This window comes from Lemur catta, chromosome 2 (genome assembly GCF_020740605.2).
Source record: "Lemur catta isolate mLemCat1 chromosome 2, mLemCat1.pri, whole genome shotgun sequence".
Lineage (NCBI taxonomy): Eukaryota > Metazoa > Chordata > Mammalia > Primates > Lemuridae > Lemur > Lemur catta.
This window is the reverse complement of record NC_059129.1, coordinates 59399825-59427427: the sequence shown is the minus strand read 5'-3', so window position 1 is coordinate 59427427 and position 27603 is coordinate 59399825. Positions and strand designations below refer to the sequence as shown.

The 27603-nt window shown below is 40.3% G+C and overlaps 1 protein-coding gene across 1 annotated transcript in view; it reads left to right on the top strand.

Annotated features, from left to right (window-relative positions):
* Positions 1-27603, top strand: part of PKHD1 (PKHD1 ciliary IPT domain containing fibrocystin/polyductin) — a 414564-nt gene that overhangs the window by 60852 nt on the left and 326109 nt on the right. The window contains exons 30-35 of the mRNA XM_045543725.1: positions 325-520; positions 781-848; positions 2160-3767; positions 13708-13851; positions 19280-19502; positions 25601-25751. Coding sequence (XP_045399681.1) covers positions 325-520; positions 781-848; positions 2160-3767; positions 13708-13851; positions 19280-19502; positions 25601-25751 — 2390 coding nt within the window. The remainder of the gene's footprint in view (positions 1-324; positions 521-780; positions 849-2159; positions 3768-13707; positions 13852-19279; positions 19503-25600; positions 25752-27603) is intronic.

Below are 27603 nucleotides of genomic sequence, written 5' to 3'. Positions count from 1 at the left end.
TGTGTTGCTCTTTGCTGGTTATGAAGATGACCATTAGCTCTCCAAACTGCTTCTTGATTTGCCTTTGTATAGAACTAAGTTTGTGCCTCTAGAGTATAACTGTCCTGCCAATTTTGCTTTTAATGACTTCGAGGTTATAGGCTGTAGCTCTGGGAAGAAGAGTTGTTAGACGTTTCATGAAAAATATAGATTGGCATTAAAACTCAAGAGTATTATGCATGGGGCTGACCATGCATTTAATCCCCAAACACAGTTCCAGAATTGACTAGGTGGTTGAGCCCACAAACCCACATTCCCGAGGCTAATGGACTCATCTCAACACAGGAGGCGAGGCCCTGCTCATCGGAATGACGTCGCTGGCGAACTATACCGACCTGGCGGCGGAAGTCCACATCCGGGGCACCTGCGCGCCGGCTCGTGCGCGGACGACGCGGGGCCTGGAGGTGGCGCTGCCCGCGCTGCCCGCCGGCCGCCATGGCGTTTCCGTCTCCGTCAATGGAGTCAGCATTCGCTCGCGAGGGTGAGGTGGCCACTTGCCGTTCATTTTAGGGTTGTTTGATGGTCTAGCCATTCAGCTGGGGCGCCCTAGTTTTGAGTTAGGTCTTTTTTTTCTTCTGAAGTTAGGAGATAAGGACGTGAGGATGATAATATTTGAATAAATCTTAGAGACCGTACAGACTCTTCTCCCCCTAAAGAATTACGCCTCTTCTGTTTTGCTCCTTCTTTTCTCTCTTTCTAACTCTCTCACATATTTCGTAACGACCCCCTTATCCTCTGTAGGGTCGATCTCCACATCCAGTACATCACAGAAGTTTTCAGCATCGAGCCTTGCTGTGGGTCCCTTCTGGGTGAGTGGCTCTGATGGGACTGTTACCAATTATCCTGCAGATCTGTTCACTGGATATCCAGATTTTTTTTCCTGGATCAATTAGCAGGCAAGGCCAGAAACAGGGGCAGCAGGAAAGAAGCTTTTCTCAGGCTCCAGGAACTGAGTGGTGTATTTTAAAGGGTGTGAAAACTCAGTGATTCCTTTGCTCAGGAAATTAAAGAATTTTATGAAAAGGAGATTTGCCTGTTTTTCTTTTTCTGATGAAAAGAGGATAAAACATCTAATGGGTGGCACTCCAGAGTAGATATCAGGAAAATAAGGGAAGAGTTTCCTGCGCTAGCTCTTTAGACACTGCACGTGCAAGGAGAGAAGGAACGCGTCTGTAGTGTCTTCTCTAGGGATACAGGATGAAGGACTCAGAAATAGAAATGGAAACGCCAATATGGGAGATGTGAGAACAAGGCAAATAGAGCAGTCCCTAAAACTGTTCATTTTCAGAAAGAATTGAAAGTTATATATTGGCATGTGAATAATCATTGTGATAGTGTATAAAGTAGCACATTATCCTTTTTGAGTATAGTAAAACCCTTTTTAAAGTTGCTTGTCTATACCACAGATTTGATTGTGATATGGGTCATGTTGCTCCAACCCCTGTCCTGAAGATGGGGTTTGATCTTTGATTTTTCTCTCAACTGTAGAGTAAGACAAAGTATGGGACTATAGCAGCAACTTCACCAGCATGATTCAATGGCTTTTGACATGTTTCATATATATATATATCATATAGAATGTAGAATATATTATAGAATACATAAGATATGTTAGAACATATAATATACGGAATATTGGAATATTATATAGAATAATATAGAAGATAGAGGACTTCACCAAATTTGATTTTTCATTAGTGTGTATATTGAATGTATATAGAACGATGTACATATACTCTACATAACACATAAAAAAACTGGTTACATAATATAGCAGATGACAAAAAAACTAAGGAATTTGATTTTTTGTTAGTGTATAAGTTGATTAAATTATTGTGGTTTCTAGAATATACAAAGGTACTTGAAAAGTTTGTCTTAAATATTATAAACATCCTCCTATGTAACAATTTGTATTATTTTACTATAATTATAGAATTTTACCTCATTTGATTCCTGTCCAAATGATCACAAGGTTAGCATTGGTGGGGGCAAGGTAAAATAATTGAGGTTTCACTAACACACACCCCACATAATTGCACTGGGACTTAGTGCACTGGTGCTGTGAGCTCCTAGTTGCAAATGTCAGCTGTTAAATTTTGTTTTCCGTATTCACACTTTAGGTGGAACCATCCTCAGCATCTCAGGAATAGGCTTTGGCAGGGACCCGGCTTCTGTTTGGGTGCTTGTGGGCAATCAGACCTGTGACATTGTGAACTTCACAGAGGTGAGCGTCTGGTGTGAGACCTCTCCGGCCCCCCAGCTACCCGATGAAGATGCTTCTGCTGTCCCGGCCCCCGTGGAGGTCTGGGCTGGCAACGTGTCCTTCACCCATGGAACTTCACCAGTCTTGGTGGGGAAGGGTTTCACATTCATGTATGAAGCGGCAGCAACACCGGTGGTCACCGCCATTCGAGGAGAAATCACAAATAGCAGCCTGAGGCTATATGTGGAAGGAAGTAACCTTTCCAACTCAGTCGTCCTTCTGGGGAGCTTGACCTGTGATCTCGAGACACAGTCTTTCCAGAGCAATGTGAGCCTGTCTGGGTGCTCCTTCCCTCTTCACAGGGTGGAGGCCGGCATCCATCCCCTCCAAGTACGTCAGAAGCAGGTGGGATTTGCTAATATGTCTGTGGTGCCCCAGCAATTTGTGCTGACACCTCGGATACTGGCCATCTTCCCAACACTTGGCTCTGCGTGTGGGGGGACAGTACTCACCGTGAGGGGGCTGGCTCTCAACTCTAGAAGGAGGTCAGTCCAGGTTGACCTTTCAGGTCCTTTTACTTGTGTGATTTTGAGTTTGGGAGATGACACCGTTCTCTGCCAGGTTAACCCTGTGGGTGACCCCTTGCCTGGAGCTTCCTTCACCCTGAATGTCACAGTCCTTGTCAATGGACTAACCAGTGAGTGTCAGGGGAATTGCACTCTCTTCATGCAGGAGGAGACAACTCCTGTCATGGACACTGTGACCACAAACATCAGTGGGTCTTTGACAACTGTGCTGATTAGAGGTCAGAGATTAGGCACCATGGCTGATGAGCTGATAGTGTTTGTGGATGATCAACTTCCTTGCAATGTGACTTTCTTTAATGCAAGCTACGTGGCATGCCAGATAAGTGACTTGATTCCAGGACTCCACTACCTATCAGTTTCTCATCCAAGAAATGGGTATGCTTGTTCTGGTAATGGTTCTAGGTACTTCTACATTATGCCTCAAGTATTTCATTATTTTCCTAAGAATTTCAGCATACATGGTGGAAGCCTCTTGGTCATAGAGGGCACAGCCCTGAGAGGACAGAACACCACGTCAGTCTACATTGGCCAGCAGGCCTGCCTGACGGTGAGCATCACCGCCGAGCTCATCCAGTGTGTCGTTCCTGCAGGGGATGGCTCTGTTGCCCTGGAAATAGAGGTAGATGGACTTTTGTTCCACATGGGAGTCATTGGTTACAGCCGTGCCTTCACCCCAGAAGTGCTTTCTATTTCTCAGAGTGATGATGTCTTAACCTTTGCAATGGCCCGGATCTCAGGAGCTGAAAACATTGACATATTTATCGGGATGTCACTCTGTGTGGGTGTCTCTGCTAACCACACCGTTCTCCAGTGCATGGTCCCTTCCCTTCCTGCTGGGGAGTACCACGTCAGAGGTTACGACCGCGTCAGAGGGTGGGCGTCGTCTGTCCTGGTGTTCACATCGAGAGTTAGGATTACGGCAGTGACCGAGAACTTTGGTGAGTGGAGCAAATAAGACAGTACACTTTTTTCACGTAAGTGAATTAGTAGCTATTCTCTCTTCCAGGAGGTAGGAAATCAATGTCAGTCTGCACGAAGGAAGGAAAGAGAAGCCCGGCTGGCCTCTTACACTCCTGGTTTCATCCTGAGCCTTGTCTTTGTCATGCTCTGTTTATGAGGCTTTGGTTTTTATAAAGGAAATTGTGCATATTCTCTGAGTATTTGATTGTATTTTAATTTGATACATTAACCTGATTTGTGTTTTAAATTAAATAATACTATTTATAAGAGTTCATAATTTGATCATTTAAGAACATAAATGCCTTCACCTATTTTTAGTCCCATATGCCAATTTGCATTATTTAAAACTTATTAAATATGATTAATTTTTATCATTTTGTATTATTTCACAGGTGAACTCATATTCCACTAATTATAAGCCAATTGCATTGTACAATTGCATTGGTCAAACTTTTTTCTCCTTTCAGATATACTCGAATTTACCTTGCCTTTCCTTCCAATGATGGTTTTTGTTTCCGTTCACTTAAAGCCTTACTGCACTTGAGATTGGTCAAATTTGATTGTGATTTAGAGAGTGTAGAAGAAATTATGGAAGCAGAATCTTGGACTGGTGAAGTATTAACCAAGCCATTGCTTAGAACAAAGTTGGCCTCATCTGGGTGGAACGCTTTGAGGACTGGGATTAGTGTCTAGAGTCTGTCACTAACTTAGGCTGGACTTTTCTAAGCCTCAGCTTCCTTATTTGTTAAAGGAGTTTGGACTGGATGATCCCTAAATTCCACTTCCTACTCCCTAAGATTCCATGATTTTTATGGTAAGAGAGCAAGGGCACCTTAAACAAAAAGTATTATTCTGGAGTTTGTCAGGTGGCTCAGTAAGTACCACCTAGACAGGGTATGAAGGTGGTAGAGGTTGGAACCCTGTATCTCAGTGTGAACTAGAGTTGTGGGCTAGTTTTACTCATATAAGTGTCCCCAAAATATGTACAGTTATTGCAGCACTATTAATAATAGCAAAAGAGGAGAAATAATGGAAGTATCAATCAACAGGAAAATTGTTAAATAAATTGTAGTATGATTAGATAATGGAATTCTAAGTAGCTATTAAAATGAGCTGGATCTATATAGATTTTGAAATATATCTATGCTGTACTTTTAAGTAAAAAAGTTGCAGAATAGTATGTATAGAATGATCCCTATGAATAAAAAAATATATTAGGTCATTAAATATGAGATGTCTGATTTTGAGTCAAAAGTGTAGTTTATTATATTTTAAATAAGAAGCAGTACAATTAATCAAAGTATACGTCTAAAATATCAACACAGTTTTGTGATCTTAACGGTAGCTTGTTTAAGCCGGCAGTGAAGAAGCCTGGAGAGCAAGTGGTGAGGAAATCACAAAAAGTGTTTTTCACAGCTTGTTGAGAAGTGAATACTTTTCCTTGCAAGAAGTGGTTCAAAGCCTGGAAGAAGTGGTAGTCAGTTGGTGCAAGGTCTGGTAAATACGGTAGATGACAGAGAGTTTCCAAGGCCAGCCTCTGTAGTTTGAGCAGTGCTGTTTGTGCGACATGTGGTCAAGCATTGTCTTGTAAGAGGATTAGCCTGTCTCTATTGACCAATCTTGGCTGCTTAAGCATAAGCATCCTCATCATTTCATTCAATTGGTGGCAGTAGATATCCGCTGTAATTGACTGACTAGATTTCATGAAGCCGTAGTAGATAATACCAGCACTGGATCACCAAACAGACACCATTAGCATTTTTTGATGCATGTTTGTTTCTTTAATTTAAAAAATTTTTTTTATTATTATTCTTTAATTCAGGATACTATGGGGGTACAAACAATTTGGTTACATGAAATGCATTTCCTTCACTCAAGTCAGGGCTACAGGCATGTCCTTCCCCCATACAGTGCGTCCTGTCTCCATTAGCTGTGAGTTTACTCACTCCACCCGCTCTATCCCCCACTCCCCACTCCCTCTACCTGATCAGCACCCAATGAGTATTACTACCATGTGAGCACTTTAGTGTTGATCAGTTAGTACCAGTTTGATGGCGAGTACATGTGGTACACATTTTTCCATACTTGTGATACCTCACTTTGAAGGATGGGCTCAGTCTCTATCTAGGATAATGCCAGAGGTGCTAGATCACCATTGTTTTTTGTAGTTGAGTAGTATTCCATGGTATACATATACCACATTTTATTAATCCACTCATGTATTGATGGGCATTTGGGTTGTTTCCACATCTTTACAATAGTGAATTGTGATGCTGTAAACGTTTGAGTACAGATGTCTTTATTATAGAATGTATTTTTTTCTTTTGGATAGGTGCCTAGTAGTAGGATTGCTAGATCAAATGGTATTTCTATTTTTAGCTCTTTGAGATATCTCCAAATTATTTTCCACGGGGTTGTACTAATTTGCAGTCCCACCAGCAGTGTAAGAGTGTTCCAATCTCCACATCCATGCTAGTATTTGTTATTTTGGGACTTTTTGGTAGAGGCCATTCTCATTGGAGTTAGGTAATATCTCACTGTAGTTTTGATTTGCATTTCCCTAATCATTAAAGATGTTGAGAACTTTTTTATATGTTTGCTGGCCATTATTCTGTCTTCCTTTGAAGTTTCTGTTCATGTCCTTTGCCCATTTATTGATGGGCTTGTTTGATTTTTTCTTGTTAATTGTCTTAAGTTCTATGTAGATTCTTGTTATCAGCCCTTTATTGGATGTGTAGAAAGCAAATATTTTCTCCCATTCTGTAGGTTGTCTATTCACTCTAAGGACAGTTTCCTTGGCTGTGCAGAAGCTTTTCAATTTGATCAGGTCCCATTTGTTTATTTTTGTTGTTGCAATGATTGCTTTGGGGGTCCTCTTCTTAATTTCTTTACCTAGGCCAATGTTTAAAAGAGTCTTCTCCACAGTTTTGTCCAGAATTCTTAAGGTTTCATGCCTTAGGTTTAAGTCTGTTATCCAACATGAGTTGATTTTTGTGAGAGGTGGGGATCCAGTTTCAATCTTCTGCATGTAGAAATCCAGTTTTCCCAGCACCACTTACTGAGTAGAGATTCTTTTCCCCAATGTATAGTTTTGTTTGCTTTGTTGAAGATTAGATGACAATATGAGGATGGTTTTATATCTGAGATCTCTGCACTATTCCAAAGGTCTATATCTCTGTTCTTGTGCCAGTATTATGCTGTTTTGGTTACTATAACCTTGTAGTAAAGATTGAAGTCTGAGACTGATGCCTCCCAATTTTTTCTTTTTGCTTAAGATTGCTTTGGCTGTACGAGGTCTTTTCTGGTTCCAGACAAAGCATAGAATTATTTTTTCTAAATCTGTAAAGAATGCTGGTGGAATTTTGATAGGGATTGCATTAATTCTGTAGATCACTTTAGGTAGAATGGACATTTTAACAATATTGATTCTACCAATCCATGAGCATGGTAGGGATTTCCATCTGTGCACATTGTCTATAATGTCTTTTCTCAGTGATTCGTAGTTCTCCCTATAAATATCTCTCACCCTCTTTGTTAAATGTATTCCTAAATATTTAAATTTCTTTGATGCTATTGTGAAAGGTGTTGCATCTTTGGTTTGATTTTCAGCTTGACTGTTATTGGCATATATGAATGCCACTGATTTGTGTGCATTAATTTTGTATCCCAAGACTTTACTGAATTCATGTATCAATCCCAGGAATCTCTTGGCTGAATCTTTGGGATTTTCTAGGTATAATAGCTTATCATCAGCAAAGAGTGAGAGTTTGATCTTTTCTCCCCGCATTTTGACACCCTTAATTCACTTCTCTTGTCTGATTGCTCTGGCAAGGACTTCCAGCACTATGTTGAATAGAACTGGGGATAGTGGGCAGCCTTGTCTGGTTCCAGTTCTAAGTGGGAATGTTTTCAATATTTCTCCATTCAATGTGATATTGGCTGTGGGTTTGTCATATATGGCCTTAATAATTTTAAGGAATGTCCCATCTATGCCTAATTTTTTGAGGGTTTTTATCATAAAAGTGTGCTGGATTTTATCAAATACTTTTTCTGCATCTATTGAGAGAATTATATGGTCTTTGTTCTTGCTTTTACTTATGTGGTTAATTACATTTATAGATTTGCGTATGTTGAATCAGCTTGCATCCCTGGGATAAAGCCCACCTGGTCGTGGTGAATTATTTTTTTGATTTGCTGTTGGATTCAGTTTGCTAAAATTTTCTTGAGAATTTTTGCATCTATATTCATGAGGGATATTGGTCTGTAGTTTTCTTTTTTTGCTACATCCTTTCCTGGCTTTGGTATCAAGGTGATAGTGGCTTCATAGAATGAATTGGAGAGGATACCATCCCTCTCAATGTTTTGGAATAATTTCTGTAGTATGAGTATAGGTATGAGTTCTTCTTTGTATGTTTGGTAAAATTCAGGAGTGAACCCATCTGGTCCAGGACGTTTTTTTTTTTTGAAAGATTTTTTATTGCTGCTCTAGTTTCTGCACTTGATATTGGTCTGTTCAGGACTTCTATTTCCTGTTGATTGAGCTTAGGGAGGTTGTGTGTTTCTAAGAATTTGTCCATTTCCTCCACATTTTGTAGCTTTTAGGCATATAGATTTTTGTAGTATTCAAAGATAATGTTTTGTATTTCCATGATGTCTGTAGTGACTTCTCCTTTTTCATTTCTGATTAAGTTTATCAGAGTCCTTTTCTTTCTAGTTCTTGTCAATCTATCAAAAGGGCTATCAATTTTGTTTATTTTTTAAAAAAACCAGCTTTTGGTTTTATTGACCTTCTGTAAAGTTCTTTTATTCTCAATTTCATTTAGTTCTGCTTTAATCTTAGCTATTTCCTTTATTCTGCTAGGTTTAGAATTAATTTGCTCTTCCTTTTCCAGTTCCCTGAGATGGTTTCTTAGTTTGTTGATTTGTCAGCTTTCTGTCTTTTAGATGTGAGCATTTAATGCTATTAGTTTTCCTCTCAGGAATGCTTTTGCTGTATCCCTCAGGTTTTGATAGCTTGTGTCCCTGTTATCATTTATTTCAAAGAATTTTTTGATCTCTATCTGAATCTCTTCCTTCACCTAAAAGTCATTTAGCAATAGATTAATTTCCATGACTTTATGAAGCAGTGAGCATTTCTGTTGGAATTGATCTCTACCACTATGGTCTGAGAAGATACTTGGTACAATTTCTATTTTTTTAAATTTGTTGAGGTCTGATTTGTGGCCTAGGATGTGGTTGATTTTGGAAAAAGTTTCATGAGCTGATGAGAAGAATGTATTTGGGCTTTATTTGGGTGGAATGTCCTGTAGATGTCTGTTAGACCAATTTGTTCTAGAGCTCTGTTAAGGCCATTATTTCTTTGCTTATTTTTTGTTCAGAGGATCTGTCCATTTCAGACAGTGGGGTGTTGAAATCCCCTGCTACTATGGCATTACTGTTTATTATGCTATTTAGTTCATACAGGATTTGCTTTATATATCTGGATGCTCCTGTGTTGGGTGCATAGATATTAAGAATTGTTACATCTTCTTGTTGGATTTTTCCTTTCACCATTATATAGTGGCCATTTTTGCCTTTCTTTACTTTTGCTATTTTAAAATTTATGCTGTCTGAAATCAGAATTGCTACCCCCGCTCTCTTTTGGTTTCCATTTGCCTGAAAGTTTGTTTTCCAACCCTTGACCTTGAGTCTGAAGACGTCTGTGGGTTAGATGCATTTCCTGGAGACAGCAGATACTTGGTTTATAGTGTTTTATCCACTCAGCTAGACTATGTCTCTGCAAAGGACAATTCAAGCCATTCACATTTATTGAGAGGATTGATATTTGGGGTAGATTTCTGTTCATATTGTTGTATAAGTTCTTATTATTTTGTTTTACCTCTGGAGCCATTGTGGAATCTGGGTTCTGGGCCTTAACTCTTAAGTGTTTTTAATGTGGTGGATGTCTATTGTGCTGTTCAGTGTGTAATGCAGGTTTGAGTACTTCCTGCAGAGCAGGCCTGGTCTTTGCAAATTCCTTCAGTGATTGCTTGTCTGGGACAGTCTTTATTTCTCCCTCGTAGATGAAGCTCAGTTTTGCCAAGTAAGGAATTCTAGGTTGGCCTTTGTGCTGTTTAAGAAGATTGAGGATGGGTCCCAGTCCCTTCTGGCTTGTAGGGTTTCATTTGAGAAGTCTGAAGTTAGTCTGATAGGTTTTGCTTTGTAGATTATCTGTTGTTTTCATCTTACTGCTTTAAGGATTGCCTCTTTTGTGTTTACTTTGGTCAGCCTGATAATTATGTGCCATGGTGTTTGCCTCTTTACGTTGAGTCTCCCAGGAGTTCTGTGTGCTTCTTGTGTCTGGATATCTAGGTTTCTGGCCAGGCCAGGCATATTTTCCTCAAGTATTCCAAGAAATAGATTTTCTAGCCCTTGTGTATTTTCTTCTTCTCTCTCTGGGATGCCTATAATTCTTATATTTGGTTTCTTTACATAATCTCACATTTCTTGTATGTTCTGATCTTGTCTCTTGCTTCTGTGTTCTCTTTCTTCATCTGATTTGTTTAGCACATAGGCATTATCTTCAAGCTCTGAGATTCTCTCCTCTACGTGATCCATTCCATTTTTAAGGCTTTCCACTGTGTTTTGAAGTTTTTTGAAGGCCTCCTTCATTTCCAAGATTTCTATTTGGTTTTTGCGTAGTATTTCAATTTCTTTAGAGAATTTTCATTCATTTCCTGTATTGTTCTCATGGTTTCTTTGTGTTGGGTTTCTATTTTCTCTTCAATTCCATTGAGTTTCCTTACAATCCATACTGGGAATTCTTCCTCTATCAGTTTAATCATTTCATTAAATTAGTATCTGATTTTGAGGGTCTCATGATTTCTTTTGGGACTGGCTTTTCTCTCTGGTCTTTCATATTCCCTGTGTTCTTTCTCATCAGGGTAATTAATTGAGAACTGGGAGTGCTAGGACTGGTTTGTGCCCTTAACTTCAAGCCCCTAAGGGGTGTTCCATAACAGTGGTGGGAGGAGGTACCCTGGTCTTGTATCACCTTAGAGGTATTTTGGCAAGTTGGGTTACCTCTGACCTGTTGTCTTCAACTCTTGCCAGTGGAGATTAGTGAGTTTGGTCCCTCAGCTTAAGCTCCCATGTGGTAAATCACACTTGTGTGTATAACTCCACTGCCCTCTAGTAGCTTGAGATGGAGGGCACTGTGTTGAGCTTTGGGGTTACCCTCTCTGTCATTGGTTGTAGATTGTGTGGAAGAGCCCATTATCAAGGTAATCTGATGCCTCTGTGTTAGTTTCTGGTCCCCGAGTGAGGAATACTAGTGCCTCAGTCTTCAGGAAGGATCTTGCCACTTCCGAGGGTCACTTGGACCCTATTCCCCCTTAAAGTGGTGGTAGGAACAAGGCAGATCGCAGCTGCTGCCTACCAGCCTGGAAGTGTGTGCTTCTATGGTTGCTTGATCTGCCGCTAGGGGGAGCTGCTAATATGTTGTCCAGGGTTCTTCCACCACACTTGGGAGGCCGTTTCTGATGGAAGGGGTTACTTGGTGCACCTGCTGTGGCCTCTGGCCAGGATTTTCCTTCCCTGGCCGTGAACCCCACTGTTGGCAGCCGCCTGGATGCGGAGAGCAGGCCCTAGAGTTATGATCCTACTGGATGACCTAAGCCGGTCTGAGAGACTGAGTCACTGGGCTGTCAACTATTGATCTGTGTCAAAGCCCTGCAGATTCATGCCAGTCACACAGGGAAAGGGGCTTTTCTTGCCTCTCCCTACAGCCAGGGGTGGAGCCCGCCACTTTCGGCGTGAGAGTCGCAGTTCTAGGGGGAGGGGTGATGCCCGAGTCCGCCCAGCACCTGTGAATCCCGCAGGTGCCAGCCTCCCGTGAGTGCAGAAGTATTCAAACTTTGCCCATCCAAACGGGCCCAGCTAGTTGACAACAGGTCATGGAAGGGTGAAGCCTGTCGCAAGAGTCCCCGGGCTGGAGGAAGGGTGCTGCCCCAAACTATACCGCACCACAGCGTGTGGGTTGCGGACCCCCAAATGGCTGCCGCCCACCCGCAGAGCGCTAGTGCTGGAGGCGACTGTTCAGGAGCTGGCGGGTGCTGAATCATGGAGCTGAGTCAACAGGACGCCCTTTGTCTCTTGTGTGTCGCCCTGCAGCAATCTCACCCCTGTCCGCTTGGAGGTCTTGCACTTTCTGACCTGCCCTGAGCCGGGCCCGCAGCGGTTTCCAGGGTAGAGTCCCCTTTTCAGTGTCCACTTCCGTTGTTCTGGCCCCGCTGACCGCCAGGGGCGAGGTGCCTGTCCCCTAACTCCCTCCAGCGGTAGCTCAGACCAGTCCCTCCCCCGCCCAGTGCAGTCCCAGCACAGAGGTCCGGGGAGTTCAGGATGCTTCCGATTATGGTCCCCTCTCCGCAGAGCCCAACCTCGCCTGCCTCGATTTTGCACCGACTTCAGGCAGGTCCCTGTCTGAGAGGGTGTGGGGGTCAGTGGGGAGGCAGGGCGTTCTCCTGTGGGCCAGATCCCACTGCACTTGCTGGCCAGGCGGGCGCAGCCATCCCAGCTCTATTCTCTACTGTTTATCTGGCACTCTCCAGAGTTTGCGATCCTATCTCCTATTCACCTTTTTTCCCGTGTTGTGTGTCCCATGCTGTTTCTCTGCCGTTTCACAATGCTGTTCTTGTGGGGGAGTGATCCACACCTGCATAGCAGACCGAGTTCTTCTCCTCGCTCTCTGGGAGCAGAGAGCCAGGAAGTCACCTTTACTCCGCTGTTTTTCCCGCATATGCATATTTGGTTTTGGACTGTGTTTTGGCACTTTATTTTTATCCAGTCATTGTGCCGAATGCTTGTCATTGTCAAAAAGAATCCATTTTTCATCACACTTAACAATACGGTGTAGAAATGTTTTGCCTTTATGCTGACAGCAAAGAAAAGCAAGCTTCGAGGTGATTTTTCTTTTGACGTTTGTTCGTTTGTTTAATTTATGTGTTAACGGTACTCATCTATCCAGCTTGTTTACTTTGCCAATTTGTTTTAAGGTCTGATATTGTTGGAGTAGTAACATCAAACCTTCTTGTTAATTTTTGCGTAGGTTGAGATGAATTCACTTCCACTACAGTTTGTAGTTTATCATTATCCATCTTGGTCTCAGGTCATTCATGTGACTCATTTTTAAGGTTAAAATTACCAGAATGGAACTTTTTAAAACCACCAACATAATACGTGTTCGCTAGCCACATCCTTTCCAAACACTTTGTTGATATTTTGAGCTGTCTTTGTTGTATTAGTTTTATGACAGAACTCATATTTGAAAATAATGTGAATTTTTGAGTTATCTATGGTTGTATAAAAATTGTTCTAAAAAATTTGAAAGATAATCACGAGTCAAAATGTGAGTTTGAAAGAATGAGGATGTACCTTTACAAGAAAAATAAACTAAGAAGTATCAAAGTGAAATGTCACAGATATTAATTGTCAAACTTAGTACTTAAGGAAATCGGACATTTCATATTTAATACCCTAGTATTATATGCTTAGAAAATCCTTCAAGAAGTCACAAAAACCTTTATACCTGGGTACCTCTGGGGAGTGAGACAGGTAGTTGGGGGAAGTTTTATTTTATGCTCTTTTGTATAAAAAGTTTTAAAACTATAACTAAGAATTACTTTTCTATATAAAAATTGTTACATTTAAAAGACCCCTTTAAAATAACATTCTGTTGAATATGATTGCCATTGGACGGCACCGAGGCCAGAACCTAACTGGAAAAGAAACTGAGGCTACTGGGGACTTGAAGCCAGTTGTGTGGATTCTGAGGGCATAAAAAAGGAGGACAGACAGCAAGAAAGCAAAGATTTGAATTTTGAGTTCAAAGAAAGAGAGATTTGCCTCTTTGATCATGGACTTGTAATTTTGTCCTTAAAGGCTGCCTGGGTGGAAGACTCGTGCATGTGTTTGGAGCAGGATTTTCTCCAGGGAAGATCTCAGCTGCTGTGTGTGGTGCTCCCTGCCAAGTCTTGGCTAATGCTACAGTGTCTGCCTTCAGCTGCTTGGTGCCACCGCTGGATGGTGAGTAAAGATGACACATATGTGTATTTTATAGTATATACGAGGGCTGTCCAGAAAGTATACAGCCATGTAATATGAAAAATAGTATTAACCATGGCTGGATACTTCCCAGATAGACCCCCTGAATAGGAAAATTGTATTCTTTGGTTAATTCTATTTTTGAAATTAATGGTGTACTGACTGCTAATATTTCTATGTGTTCCTGGGAAAATAATTTCTCCACTCCTTATCTAAAAGTGTAGTTAGAATCTGGGGGCACCTGTTATAATAGTTCATAATAACTTTTGTCATATTAATGGGTCAATGTTAAACGCATATCAAAAAATTTACCACCTATGGTCTTCACTGCGGTCATATGATGATGGAGAAAGTAATTCTGAGTTCTGACCATTAGTTTCAATGACAGCTATAGGCATAATGGAGGAAACACGCTCTTGGACTTGTTCTGAGGTGAGGTTGCTGCATATACTTCTGCTTGTTGGTAGTACCAGTAAAGGCATGGAGATTACCAAGCTGGACATCTCTTGAAAATTGGCTTTGTGTGCTCAGGTCTTGAATTCTGATAGACAAAAGAACCAGTATTCACATTATCCTTTTGTTCTGCGATATCCATGTGATTACCTGATTCTTACTCAGTAAAACATGATATGCTCATGACTTTGAGCTGCATAGCCGTCATGTAAATGATGGTGTGGGAAGCCATGTCTTTGCTGGAGGAGGGGTTGGAGAGAAAGGTGTATAGCTTGTAGCTTCATAACACGTGGTAATAACCTATTGAGCTTCAGGAAAAAGGGAAGAAATTATCATTATTGTTACAGGACCTTATTCCATTTGAGATGTTTAATAGCTCAGATTTAGCCAGGTGATTCTCTTGTTTGCATATTCATAGATCTCGTACCTGTACACTCAAGAACCATTTACACACGTGTTTTCTTGGTAGTGTTTTAAGATATATTCATAACTTATTTGTCCACAGCTTGAATGAGAGCTAAGGATTTACAAAGCAATGAAAGCATCACTTCATTTGAGCTTGGGCAATAATTCTGTGATGGGTAATACTATGTGATGGCAGTTTACACGGATTTGTCTTAGGAAGGAAGAGGAGGAGAAGAAAAAGGAGGAGAAAGAAGAGGAGGAGGAGGAAGAGGAGGAGGAGAAACAGTCCTTATTTAAAATACTAGAAATTGAGTTTTCTATTATTTTCGTGTATATAAACACAATGTTATAGAAGAAAATTGATTCCACAACAGGAAATTTAAGATACAATAGAAGACTTAAGTTTAAGACATTGTTTCATTCACTGTTCTACCTCCTGTGCATAGAACAGTATTGGCACAGGGTATGTGCAAAATTAATGCTTGATGAATGACTAGATGAAAGGATTGGGAAATGGAAACAGAAAACTAAGACTTCACATTTCTAGGTTCTAATCTTTAACTAATATTGCTACAGTTTAAAAAAAATCTTTCACATATACACTGTTTACATTAATACACTTTTTCTACCACACTTTGGGAGGGGGCAGAGGAAATGAGTGAACCCTCTGAATGTTAGTTGCAGGAATCAGGACTTTTTTTCCTCTTAAAAAATTAATATACTTTTTAAAACTCCTTGGTATTTTAAAAAACTTAATTTCAACTAGAGTACAAAATAAAAACTAATGAGTATTCAAGGTAAAGTAAATTGTGATATTTGAAGTTTGATAACTACTAGAGGAGGAATAATAGAAATTATGTTTAGAAAGTTTTGATTAAGTTTTAGAAAAGAACTCAAAATTCCTTGATTTTTTTGAGGAAAATGAGTTGGAAGCTGTAACTCTTTACATTGCCACTAGGTGTCACCAAACACTCATCGATTGTGCAAGGAACACATTTCTAGAGAAATGGGTAATTTGACTTATTTTTTGTTTTCATAAAAAAACCCTTTAAAAAGACTTTTAATCACAATGTCTAAAGATGGAAAGAAACTTATCACATAATCCAGAGATTCCTTGCTTAAGATCCAGGATTGGATTCAGCAATTCTGTTAACCCTTTGAAACTGGACAAAACATCTTGAGTGTATGGTTGTGTGTTTTTTTCCCACTAGGAAGTAGGTTTATAACGGTCACACAATGGTCAAAGAATATGTGTCTCAGAAATTATTACAAACTACTAATAATCCCCCTAGTGTCAGATAGGATTGCGTATAACCACTTTAATTAAGAATCTGTTACATTTAAAAAGATTTTTCACTGGAGGACTTCTCAGCAGCAGCCCTTGTACAAGTGTTCCACAGTTACTATTCTTAAAGACAACCATCCTTCTACCTAACTGATGCTCGCCCACTCTACTTTTTTAACCTGAATCTGGCAGTGGTCTTTTGGAAAGCTGAATCATCTCAGGCCCACTAAGGCAGTGTTTCTCGAAGTGTGTTCCCTAGAACCCCAGCAGCAGCAGCAGCAGCAGCCCCTGGGAGCTTGTTAGAAATATGCATTCTTGGGACCCACCAAATCAGGAACTCCCCAAGTAAACATTTTGTTATCTCTCTTCTGAGCCCTTTCTGAAATTCTACATTCTTTCCTAATTTGAAGCCCGAAGCTAGGTAGCTTCTCTATGTAAGCAAGTTCTAGACATATTGAGTAGCATCATAAAATGCTTGCATTTAATCTGGCCCATACTTGTTTTTAAAACTGCACTGATTATACTGCTGGCCGGGTGCCGTGGCTCATGCCTGTAAACCCAGCACTTTGGAAGGCTGAGGTAGGAGGATCACTTGAGGCCAGGAGTTTGAGACTAGCCTGGGCAACATAGTGAGACCTCCCATCTCTAAAAAATAAAAGTAATAATAAAAAGAAATTAACACCTGGTGCCAGTTACTCAGGATGCTGAAGCAGGAGGATGCCTTGAGCCCAGGAGTTGGAGGTTGCAGTGAGCTATGATGACTTCCCTGCACTGTAGCCTGGGCAAGGTAGCGAGATCCTGTCTCAAAAAAAAAAATTACACTGCTGTCTTGCTGGTTTATAATCTTTCTGTTACCTACTGTTATTCCAAGGTGTCTGTGTGCATGAGTGTGTGTGTGTGTGTGTGTTTCTTTCTAACATGGCTGTGCCTAGCTGACTGTCCTTATATTTATATAACTTCTTTTTTCCTTTTGCAGTTTACTACTTTACCCTTTTCGTTTGTTCTTTTGTTTATTTCTGTTAACTTCTGTAATTTACCAAGGGCATTTTGAATTCTAATCCTTGCTTTGAGTTTTAGTCTTCAGTTTGACTTTACACAATAGAGTGATGTTTCACATTCCAGGTTGTGGATGTGGTCCCAGAACTCAAACTTCCCTAATTATTGTTTTGCTTGTGCCTGTGCCACAGTGCTAATGTGTTTTCTATTCATGAGTCGGGCAGGGGAGTTGGAGCTCTAAAAAAGTTCCTTTGCCACTTTTGGGGTCACTTATCTTTACCTTCCTCACAGATTGTACTTCTAACAAAACAAGATTTTTACTTTTTCATATGGTAGTTGCTCAAACATCCTGTTGTTAGGTGAAACTAATACTTTGTATTTGTCTAAAATGAGCAAGACCTTTGATCTTTGTGTTTTCTTGCATTTATACCTTGAATTATACCACATGACTTTTTCATGGAAACTTTAACTTTTCCATGAGGCATGAAAAGCTAAAGTGATTAAGGTCACACAGCTATTTAGTGGCAGAACTTTGAGTAAAACCCATGAATTTTGATCCTCAGCCCTGGGTGATTTTCATAATCCACCTTGTCAATTTGCATTCACTTAATCACCTGTAATGAATTCATTATTTTATAGGTGTTGAGCTTGTTTTTATTTGCCTTAGGGCTTACTAACTGGAAAGTTCTCATGTTTTGTCTGTCCATACAGAGTCCTACTGTCAGTCATTTTTATTGCTATAATTCGTTTGAAACACATTCACAGAGAACCTTCTAGGTGCCAGGTGCGTTAGAACATAACAGCAATAATAATACTATTTGGCTGTGATTGCGTAACTGCAAACCCTCTCACACGTCTTTATCTCGGTTAGACCTTGCAGTGGCGCTGTGGTGAAGCAGGGAGGTGTAGGTTGAAGCCCACAGCCCTAGATGACATTTTTTGCATACCTGGTGGACAGGCTAGCTGCAGAGGAAGCAGGCTAGAGAGATTTTTCTTTTCTTCTCTTTGCTTTGTTAAGGTTTCCAGACAGAGCTGCTCCTAAACTATCTCATGTAGAGATTTGTTCATCTTCTAAAGATATTGCCAGTTTGCCTTATTGATGGTTTTTACATGTGTCTCGTGACCCAGAAAGAAATGGCCTAAGGGTCAGAGGGCTTCAGATACTTTTTTTCTTTATAACATGGTAATGGTCATAATTATATGAAAATGAACAGCAGGAGAGTGAAACATCTAGCCACAATCTTGGAAAAGGTATTAGTAATCATATAATCTCCAGAACACTAGTATCAAGAATAAATAAAGAATACAAATCAATAAGAAAAAGACAAAAAGCCCAAGGAAAAATGGGCAAATGACAGGAATAGGAATTTCATAGAAGAGAAAACATGTGTTATTACTAACCATAAAAAATTGTTCAACCTAAAAGTACTGTGTAAATTAAGACCATAATGAGATACCATTTTATACACATTAGATTGACAAAAATTAAGAATCTGATAATTTCAAGTGCTGGCAATTATGTTAAGTAATAGAAACTCATAAATATAGCAGCGATGTAACATGGCACAACCACTTTGGAAAACAATACGGCAATATCTCGTGAAGTTGAACTTGTACCTTACTCTTTGAACAAGCAATTATCTTTCTAGGCATCCACCCTAGAGAAAATTTTGTACATTTGTAGTAGAAAAAACTGGGTAATACCCAAAAGTCCATTGGTATGAGAATAGATAAATATATTGTGGTACTTTCATGCAATACAATACCGAACAGCAGTGAAAATGTATCAACACTAGTTATATGCAATAATTTACGTAAATCTTAGAAATATGATCTTGAATGAAAAAAGTAGGTCAAAGAATATTTTGTCATGTATTATAAAGTTCTAAGACAAGTAACACTCAATAATCTCTTGTTTAGGAATACAAACCTGTGTGATAAAACTATTTCAAAACTGCCAGGTGGTTGTTTCTGAGCATGCAGAGGAAGGGAATGGACTAGAGGGGGCGAGAACAGAGTACCACACCTGTTTTAGATCTTACTCTGGCTGGTGGGTTCACATGAGTTTTTAATGATGACGATTTATATTTTGTAAAAATGTTACTTATATTCTTCTGTGTATATTAGACATACATAATACATTAAAAAAAGCAAACTGATCACTTCATTTTCCTGTTGGTCAAGGGAGGACACATGAACTTCATTTATGAAATGACGTGAGGCCTTCAGTTCTTTCCATGGTTCTTTCCTAATGGTGACTATTTCCTACAGTGTCGGTGGCTTTCCTGTGTGCCCTGAAGCATGAGAAGGACAGCTGTGAGGCCACCAGCCACACTTATGTGCAGTGTGATTTGACCGTTGCCGTGGGGACAGAGAGACTGCCTGAATCATGGCCTTACCTCTATGTTTGTGAAGAAAGTTCTCAATGCGTCTTTGTGCCTGATCATTGGACAGAGTCAACGTTTCCATCATCGTTGTCAGGCCTCTTCATCAGGTAATCCTGTCTCCCCCACCCCCACAGGCTTCCCCACAAGTACATGGCCAGCGGCCGGTGGAGCCCCGAGAAAGCTGGGTGGACGTGGCCCATGAGGCCCAGCTCTCTTGGAGGGGGCCAGTCTACTGTGGATCCCAGCCAGCCTGCATTTCAAAGCATCTCCTGTCTTTTTCAAATGTTCAAGAGAACATCTGAAAAATCTGCCCAGTAAACAGCTCGCTTTGTTCTTGCTTAGATTTTAATATTTATCTTCCGATCCACAGCAACATCTGGTGAATGCCAATGGGGAAAAAGATTAGACATTATGAAAAACAGAAGGCTTTTTTTTTTCCCTCCCCATTTCCTTTTTCTTTTCTTTCCAAACAGATTCACAAGTATGAAAAAAAGTCATGGAGAAATCCAGCAGATTGTACAATGTTTATTCAAAAGGAGGGGTGGGTAGCATGGGTGGAATTACTGTAGATCTAGGATTTAGAAGCCATAAGCTTATAAGGATTTTTTTGAACTTTAAAAAAAAAAAAAACCCTAACAAATAAATACCGTAACTTTCCAGGTTAACCCTCCTTTTCTAAACAAATTAAAAAAAAAAAGTGTGACCATGTTGGTAACTGCGGATGGCCTTAATTTCAGCAAGCAGTTCTTTTCCTATGCAGGGTGATATCTCAGGCCTGAACACTGCCTTGCATCCTTCTTTATTTCTTATCTAGATAGAGTGGTTACCTCTGGTTATTTAATGAAGGCCTATTTTCCCATTAAACTATAAAACTAAAGAAGCCCAATTACCCACAGTGAAAGAGATAACCAGCTCTTTCCATGGCAGTCTGACTTTTGGGTGTCCTGAGACAGTCTGTGTTTTAGTATGTATTTGCCATCAGAGGTTTCAAGAGAAGAAAAGAGAATGCTCCATGGCTGGTTGCTTTCTAACAGGGCATGAAGAACCCTGTTTATGTCACGTAGGAAATGGGGTAAGACTGGATTTCAGAACTTACTAATAATAAGGGACACCAAGAAGTACATGTGAGCAGTTTCTGGCTCCACTGAATTCAGGACTTCATCTGGATCCCAAACGATTCCTTGGAGCTCTCCCCTGTCCTTCCTTTTCATTCCTGGAGGGGGCTGGGGAGCCTCAGACTTCATTAAAAGTTACACCCCTCTCTGTGCATATCATTTCAAATGATTTCAAAAGTGTTGTTCAGGGTTCTGGCTATTGCAGCAGGCAAAAGTCAGTGTATTTTCTTAAGAATTAAAATAAATGCGCCATGACTTAAACAAGCAAAGTTTAGTGTTGATGAGGGTGGGAGAAAACTCTCACTGCTCTTTATTGCTAATGGGAGAAGTTAATACAATCTTTAGAACACAACTCAATAAGGCATTAATACCCTTATAATTCTTTATACTCTGAGACCCGGTAGTTTCACTTCTAAGATTTTATTTTAAGAAAGCAGATAGAAATGCATAATATTTATAAGCAACCATGTTCTTGGAGCTTTCAAGTAAAATAAAATATTTGAAATGAAATAAGTTTTAGTAATTAAGAATGCATCCAAATGGTATGATACTAAGAAACCTTTAAAAGTCATGATGTAAGATATTTAACCAAAGAGGAACATACTGGTGATATATGGAGAAGTAAAAGTCCCAGGTCACAAAATAGTGTATCAACGTGATCCTCCTGTTGTCAATAGCATGTGTGTTTCCACACACGGTGATTAGAATAGAGATTGGAAGGATGTGTTCTAAAATGCTGATAGTGCCTATCTCTATGTGGCTGGAGTACTGATCGTATTTATTTTCTTCATTAAGTTTTTATGTATTTTTTCAGTGAATATGTGCTAATTTATTAACCAGAAAACACATTATAAATTATACAAGGGGCATAAAAAATCATGTGCCAAATAACTTACTTGGTTCTTCTTAAGATTATGCTTGTGAACCCAGAAGACTAATTTCCAGAATCTTTTCAGGGAATCCAGTTCTGTTAAATATTTCTCTCTCGGTCAGTCACTACCACTATGGATTTGATGTCATGTGGCAGAGGCGGACATGTATCTGTGGCAAAAATATGCTGTGTCCATCCATCCATCCATCCATCCATCCAGTATTTATCAAGTGACTACTATGTTCTAGGTGTTGTGCCAGGTGCTGGTGACTCAATGGTGAATAAGTCATGAAAGTCTCTGTCCTTAAGGGTAGAGGAGGAAATCAGGTAATAAACAGAATGATTGCATGTTGTGATAAGTACTATAAAGTGATAGAAAAATAATGGGGAGCTACTTTAGATAGTGTGCTCAGAGGAGGCGTCTCTGAAGAATTATCTTTTACACCGAGGTAAGAAGAGGAGAGTCAGGTAGTGGAGGCAGCAAGTGCAAAGGAACCATCAAGTTTTAGGAGCTGTTCAGAGGCCAGAAGGGTGGGAGTAGAGTGAGAAGGAAGGAAAGAGGCCCTAGATGAGCTCAGGGCGGTATGTAAGGCATAGAAGGCCCAAGTAAGGATTTTTGATTTTATTCTAAGTGAAGATTAATTAACTGTCTAAAGTCACACAGTCAAGCCATGGGAGCGTTGGGCCTGGAACTCAAGGCTTCTGACTCACGGTGTACTTAGCACAATGCTATGCTGTCAGCGTCGGTGCTGAAAGCATTGGCTGAGCTATGTGGCTTCAGTGAGATTTCAGAGCCATAGGAAGCAGTTTCAGGTTAAGTGAGGGAGCTAGAATGCCTGCAAGTGTCTTTCCTACCGATCCTAAAGAGCACATACAACATTACCTGCTTACTTTAGGATCTGATCAGACCAACAGAGAGAAATACAGATTGACAGTCAGGAATCTTAGGTTCTAATACTATCTTTGCCACCATTTGGACCAAAAATTTTTACCACCTCCCCCCAAAATAAATATTTATGTGTGTGCATGTGTGTATACATGTGCATCTATATCTATACGTATATTGGTATCTTTATATACACATATGTATATTTATAGTTAAACTTGGCTAACTGAACTTCTTAATTCATAGGATTATTGTGGAAGAAAATGTGGACTAGTAGCTGGCTATTTAGAAACTTTGACATTTTGTAAATGATAGTCTATTTTTGATATCTTGGTGTCTCAGCTAATTTTGGTGATGGCTTTTTAATGAAAAAACATTTCTAGTAAGATAATGAGGAACAAATACAAAAAGAAATATGAGCTAAAGCTTGAAAAGAATTCTAAGCTAATAGAAAGGGATTTGACTCTATTTAGGGGAAGAAGAACATCTCAGGGAAGACAGTGTATTGCTAACACACAGAGAGGGCAGAGTGACCCAGCTCATTTTACCCATGCCTTTGCCAGCAAAGAGTCTAGAAAGGGCATAAGAAGACTTCTTACGAGGGTGGAAGCCCAAGGCCGAGAAAGATTGTAAAGGAAGTCAGCTGCTACTCTCCTTGAGTTCAAGTCTCAGATCATTCATATACTGGGAACAATAAATTTGCTCATGTGATTGAGGACCCACTGCTGGCAATGAACCATTGAGAAGGGCACACATACCAGAGAGAGGGGATAGGCAAATCAGATATTCTATAAATTACCTATAAAAAGAAAAAGGAGGAATTCTGGAAATCTGGACAACTAACTTTGACATTATACCTGACAAAATTCTTGAATGAATTATTAATCAGATGGTTTGTGAGCCTTCAGAAATGAAAGTAGTTATCTGGAAACTGATTCACAAAGAATGTGATGATCTGGTAAGCCAATTTCCTTCCCTTTCCCATAGGTTTATAAATGATTTATGACATAAATATAGAAGGAGACCTTCATAAACTATTTTAACAACCTCTCCACCCCCAGTAGCAAAAAAGTATTCTAGGTGCAAAGCCCAAAGTGTCCTGACAAAGCCTAAAATTGCTCTGAAGTCAGGTGTTTGAAAAGTCCATGTGAATTTTGCATTCTCTTCCACCATATTTCCATATTTCTCTAAATATTGCATTACATTTTAATTTAAAAGTTAAATTACTTTGCTTTTCCTTTCTGAATCTTAGTGTATGACTGACACCCCAGGAGCAAATGCTGTATTTATTCTGTGGCTTTGTCTACCCCATGGGTAATGGCTTAGCTAAGCGGATTTATAGCTAAATTACAGGCTACGGATTCAAAGTGTTTTGAGCAATGGGTCTAAATCAGGAAATAGGTTGTAACAACGATAAATGTAAATTCCCACATTTACATTTCAACAATAGTACTGCCAACACCATTGCCACAAAAACCTTTAACAAGAACTGCCTTTATTGGACTCTCACTGTATACCAGGTTCCATGTCAATCATTTTATGTGCTTCATTTCAGTCTATTTCCTCAACACCTCTACAAAATAGGTACTCGATTGTTAGTAACTCCATTTTCTAAATGTGGAAACCAAAGCTTAGTGAAAAGTGTCTTCAGTGTCATGTAGGTGGTAAATATCTGTGCGGGGATTCAAATCTAGCTGATCTGCTTCCAAGCCTAATGCTTCTCAGAAAATGAGTTGAACAAACACAGTGTGGGAAAGTCCTCAGGCAAGAGCAGCTCTGAGCCTTTGAGTTGACCACCATCTTAACATATGCACAGGGGCTACCAAATGAACACGGTGGTAGGTGCTGTGGGAGGGAGCGCTCAGATAAAGGGGGACCCCAGTATTCAGCCCAAACTCTCTGCCTTCAGTTCTGGGTGGTGTCATGTTAAACTATTGACAGTCTATGGTGGGTCTAGAGGACAGTGGGCTTAGAAGTCACGTCTTAGGTGAACGTGGAGTGGATAATGTTTTATAATAGCATGAAGAAGAGAAGATTAAGTGGTGAGATATGATATTTATCCTGCTCATTATTTCTAGCAACTCGTGGGAGAAACTATCTTGATATTGATTTGAAAAAAGATACTATGGTTTGACATGATTTATGGTTTCTCAAGCAGTGACCTTTTGCCCTTTCCCCCACCCGTCCTGGTCTTCCCATGGGATCTGCTATCTTTCTGGCTGATATTCCATCAGCTTCTCAAAACTTGAGAGTGCTGTGCTAGGAAAGAGGACACCTGGGTTCTGATCGCAGAGCGGCCACAGTTTTGTGTTTGACTTTCTGCAAATCTCCTGATCTCCTTGGTTTACATTTTTTATATTTCTACCTAATTTACAGGCTGAAATGAGATCATACATATGAAATTGTTGAAAAGTATAAAATATCATGCATTATTATCAGTAATAATCTTTGAGTTAGTTGCAACAATGCCTTCAGCCAGGATTATTCTTGAATAAATATCACACCTGTTGGGAACAATACCCTTCAATGTCCATGTTCTCACCTCCTCTAGACGGCGTATTTTTAGACTTTGTGTAATGTTACACTGCTGTTTTTCATTTTAAATCCAGTCTGGCTTCTCTCTTTAAAGCAAGAGGACTTTTTAAAGTGAGTGGCTGCTAGTATAACTGGCACATATATCGAATCTCCTTAGTCTGGGCTGTTAAGTAAGTTTAATTAATTTACTAAGTTAATGTTCCACTGCTAGCAACAGAGCCTCATTGCCATCAGCTGGGGAGAGGGAATTGAAAGCCTAAATGAGCTCATTTTTTCACAGTTGGAATTAGGGACCAGTTAGCCAGTTGTGTGGGTTTTCCAATTTCTCCATCTGCCCTGGGGGGATTCAGGCAATTCACTCCCTCAACACTAAGTGTGAGTAAGAGCAGAAAGAGGGAAGGGGAAAAGAAGAAGAAGAAGAAGGAGAAGAAAAAAAAAAACAACTGAAAACTCTCCCCAACATTTGCTTCCATTTTTGGAACTGGAAGCGTTGCCTGCGTATTGCTTGTTAAGTTGGGCTTGGGGAAGCTTTTGCTAATGTTTCTGATAGATTTGGAAAAGAGAAAGGCCTCAGTGAAAGATATTTACCACGTACATTTTCATTGCAGGGTGTGCAGATAACGGGAAAACAAATAAACAATAAAAGAATGGAAACAAAATTACAGAAATTTGCAAAATTTGACAAATGGTGGCCTGTAGTTGCCACAAGCTAATGGCTTGCAATGATTAATAAGAGTAAAAATAATTGCATTTCATTAAGATTGATGACACCCCATTTAACCTCCTCTCTCGTTTCAGCCCTAAAGTGGAAAGAGATGAAGTTCTCATCTATAATAGCTCCTGTAACATTACCATGGAAACTGAGGCAGAGATGGAGTGTGAGACGCCTAATCAGCCAATTACCGCCAAGATTACTGAGATATGGAAAAGCTGGGGCCAGAACACTCAGGTATAATCAAATCTTTTTTACAGACTGATTCAAACAGCTCAAATTAAATTTGTAATATTGTGTACATTAAAAAAACAATTTGGTCCAAATGGCAGCGATATATAATATTAAATGCTCTCAAACTTTGAGGAGCTGGTCTAATGCACAATATCTGAATTCATAGTTAACTCTGGTTAATCATATATTTTCTCAAAAATAAATGAGTGCTGCCTGGGCTCTTTTAAAGCAAATTCTGAACAGATAATCTCCTCAGCATTTTGTCCTGATTTCTGCATGCATGTTTGGAAGGGGCTCTCTGTGGTTTATTTCTTCATGAAATAAATGGTCTGCAATTTAACCAGGTCCTTCTGGAAGGCTTCCAAGTCACTCAGCCACCCTCTGCTTGGTAGGACAGCAATGTCTACGGGTCCATCCGGTTCATCTCTGTTCCACGGGGAGCACAGTGGAAACTTCAGTTTCTGAGGGCATTACATGGACATTAGAACTCAAAAGGACCGCAGGGCCATTTGGTCTAACCTCTCTACCTCAATTCATCTGCTTTGAAATGGTCTAAACCACTCCCTCCAAGTGGCTCTTTTAGGAAATGTGTTCTCAAGTCCCCAGTGAGGAATTCCACAGTCTCTCCAGGGAATTTGTGAGAATTGAAATCAGAGGCTCAGGGCTCTTTGGAAATGGATCAGATAATCTTTTACAGCTCCCCAGGCTTCTCACTGTACACAGATAAAAAATAATATTTATTGAGCACCTACTCCCTTAGGTGCCTTTCTCTTTATGAAAGCAATTCTCAGATTTTCCTCCCTTTGTCTCTTTTATTTGGAACAAACATTTATTGAGTGCCTATTATGTGCCCCTCACTGTACCAGATTCTCTCGTGAGTGCTGCTCCAGTTAAACCGGCCTGATCCCAAACTGTGCTTCCTGAATTCGAAATGTACGTTTTTCTATCACTTTGGTACTGGTGCTGAAAATGTGTGCAATTACAAATAACATTTTCTTCCTGTCCTTCCTAAAGTTCTCCCTGTCTACCTTCCCACCCCTCTGGGTCCCCGCTGTCCATTCTGTCACCTCACCAGGCTTCTCACTCCCCTTTACCTTCCCTCCAGGTGGGTGCCTGGGGCTGTCACTTCTTGCTTCTTTGTGTCTCCCACAAATGCCTCTTCCTGTCAATTTACTGCCAATTTTAACCCTGCGTCTCCGGGATCACTGTCTCCTAATCACAGCCCCCACTTTACTCTGTGCCTCTTTCTCAGCTGTCAGTGATGTTTCAAAAGTTTATTGTGGTAAGGGGGACAGCTCTGGGACACTGAGGGATCTGTAAGCCTCTCTGGGCCTCAGTTTCTGCCAGGTGGCCAATAGCCTGGTGGTGTTGGGATGCTCACGTGAGCACTCGCTGGTGGGAGGGAGGGAGAGGCAGGCTGGTGCTGGCGTTGAGCATGTGGACTTTGGAGCTAGACTGCCCGGGTTTGAACAAGTACATCTCTTGCTGCCTGGGGCACTTAAGGCAAGTTATTGCATCCCTCTGCACTTCAGTTTTCTCATCTGTAAGGTGGGGACAATAATAGAACCTACCTAATAGGGTTGTAGTGAGGCTTGCAGTGTGGAAACCACTGAGAGCGCGGCATCTCACACCTAGCGAGTGTCCAGTGTCAGCCGTTATTGGCAGTGCCAGTTCACTAGCAGCCGTGCTAGAAAACGACATGGAATTATTTCTCTGTAGTGCTTGCTGCTTTGACTAGATCGTTTCATTCCTTAGATTTCATTTAATTCTTCATCATCTCAAAGTCTAATTTTGAATTTTTTTGGAGCCTTAAATGCCTCACATATTTAAAGATATTCATGCAACATATATTTAT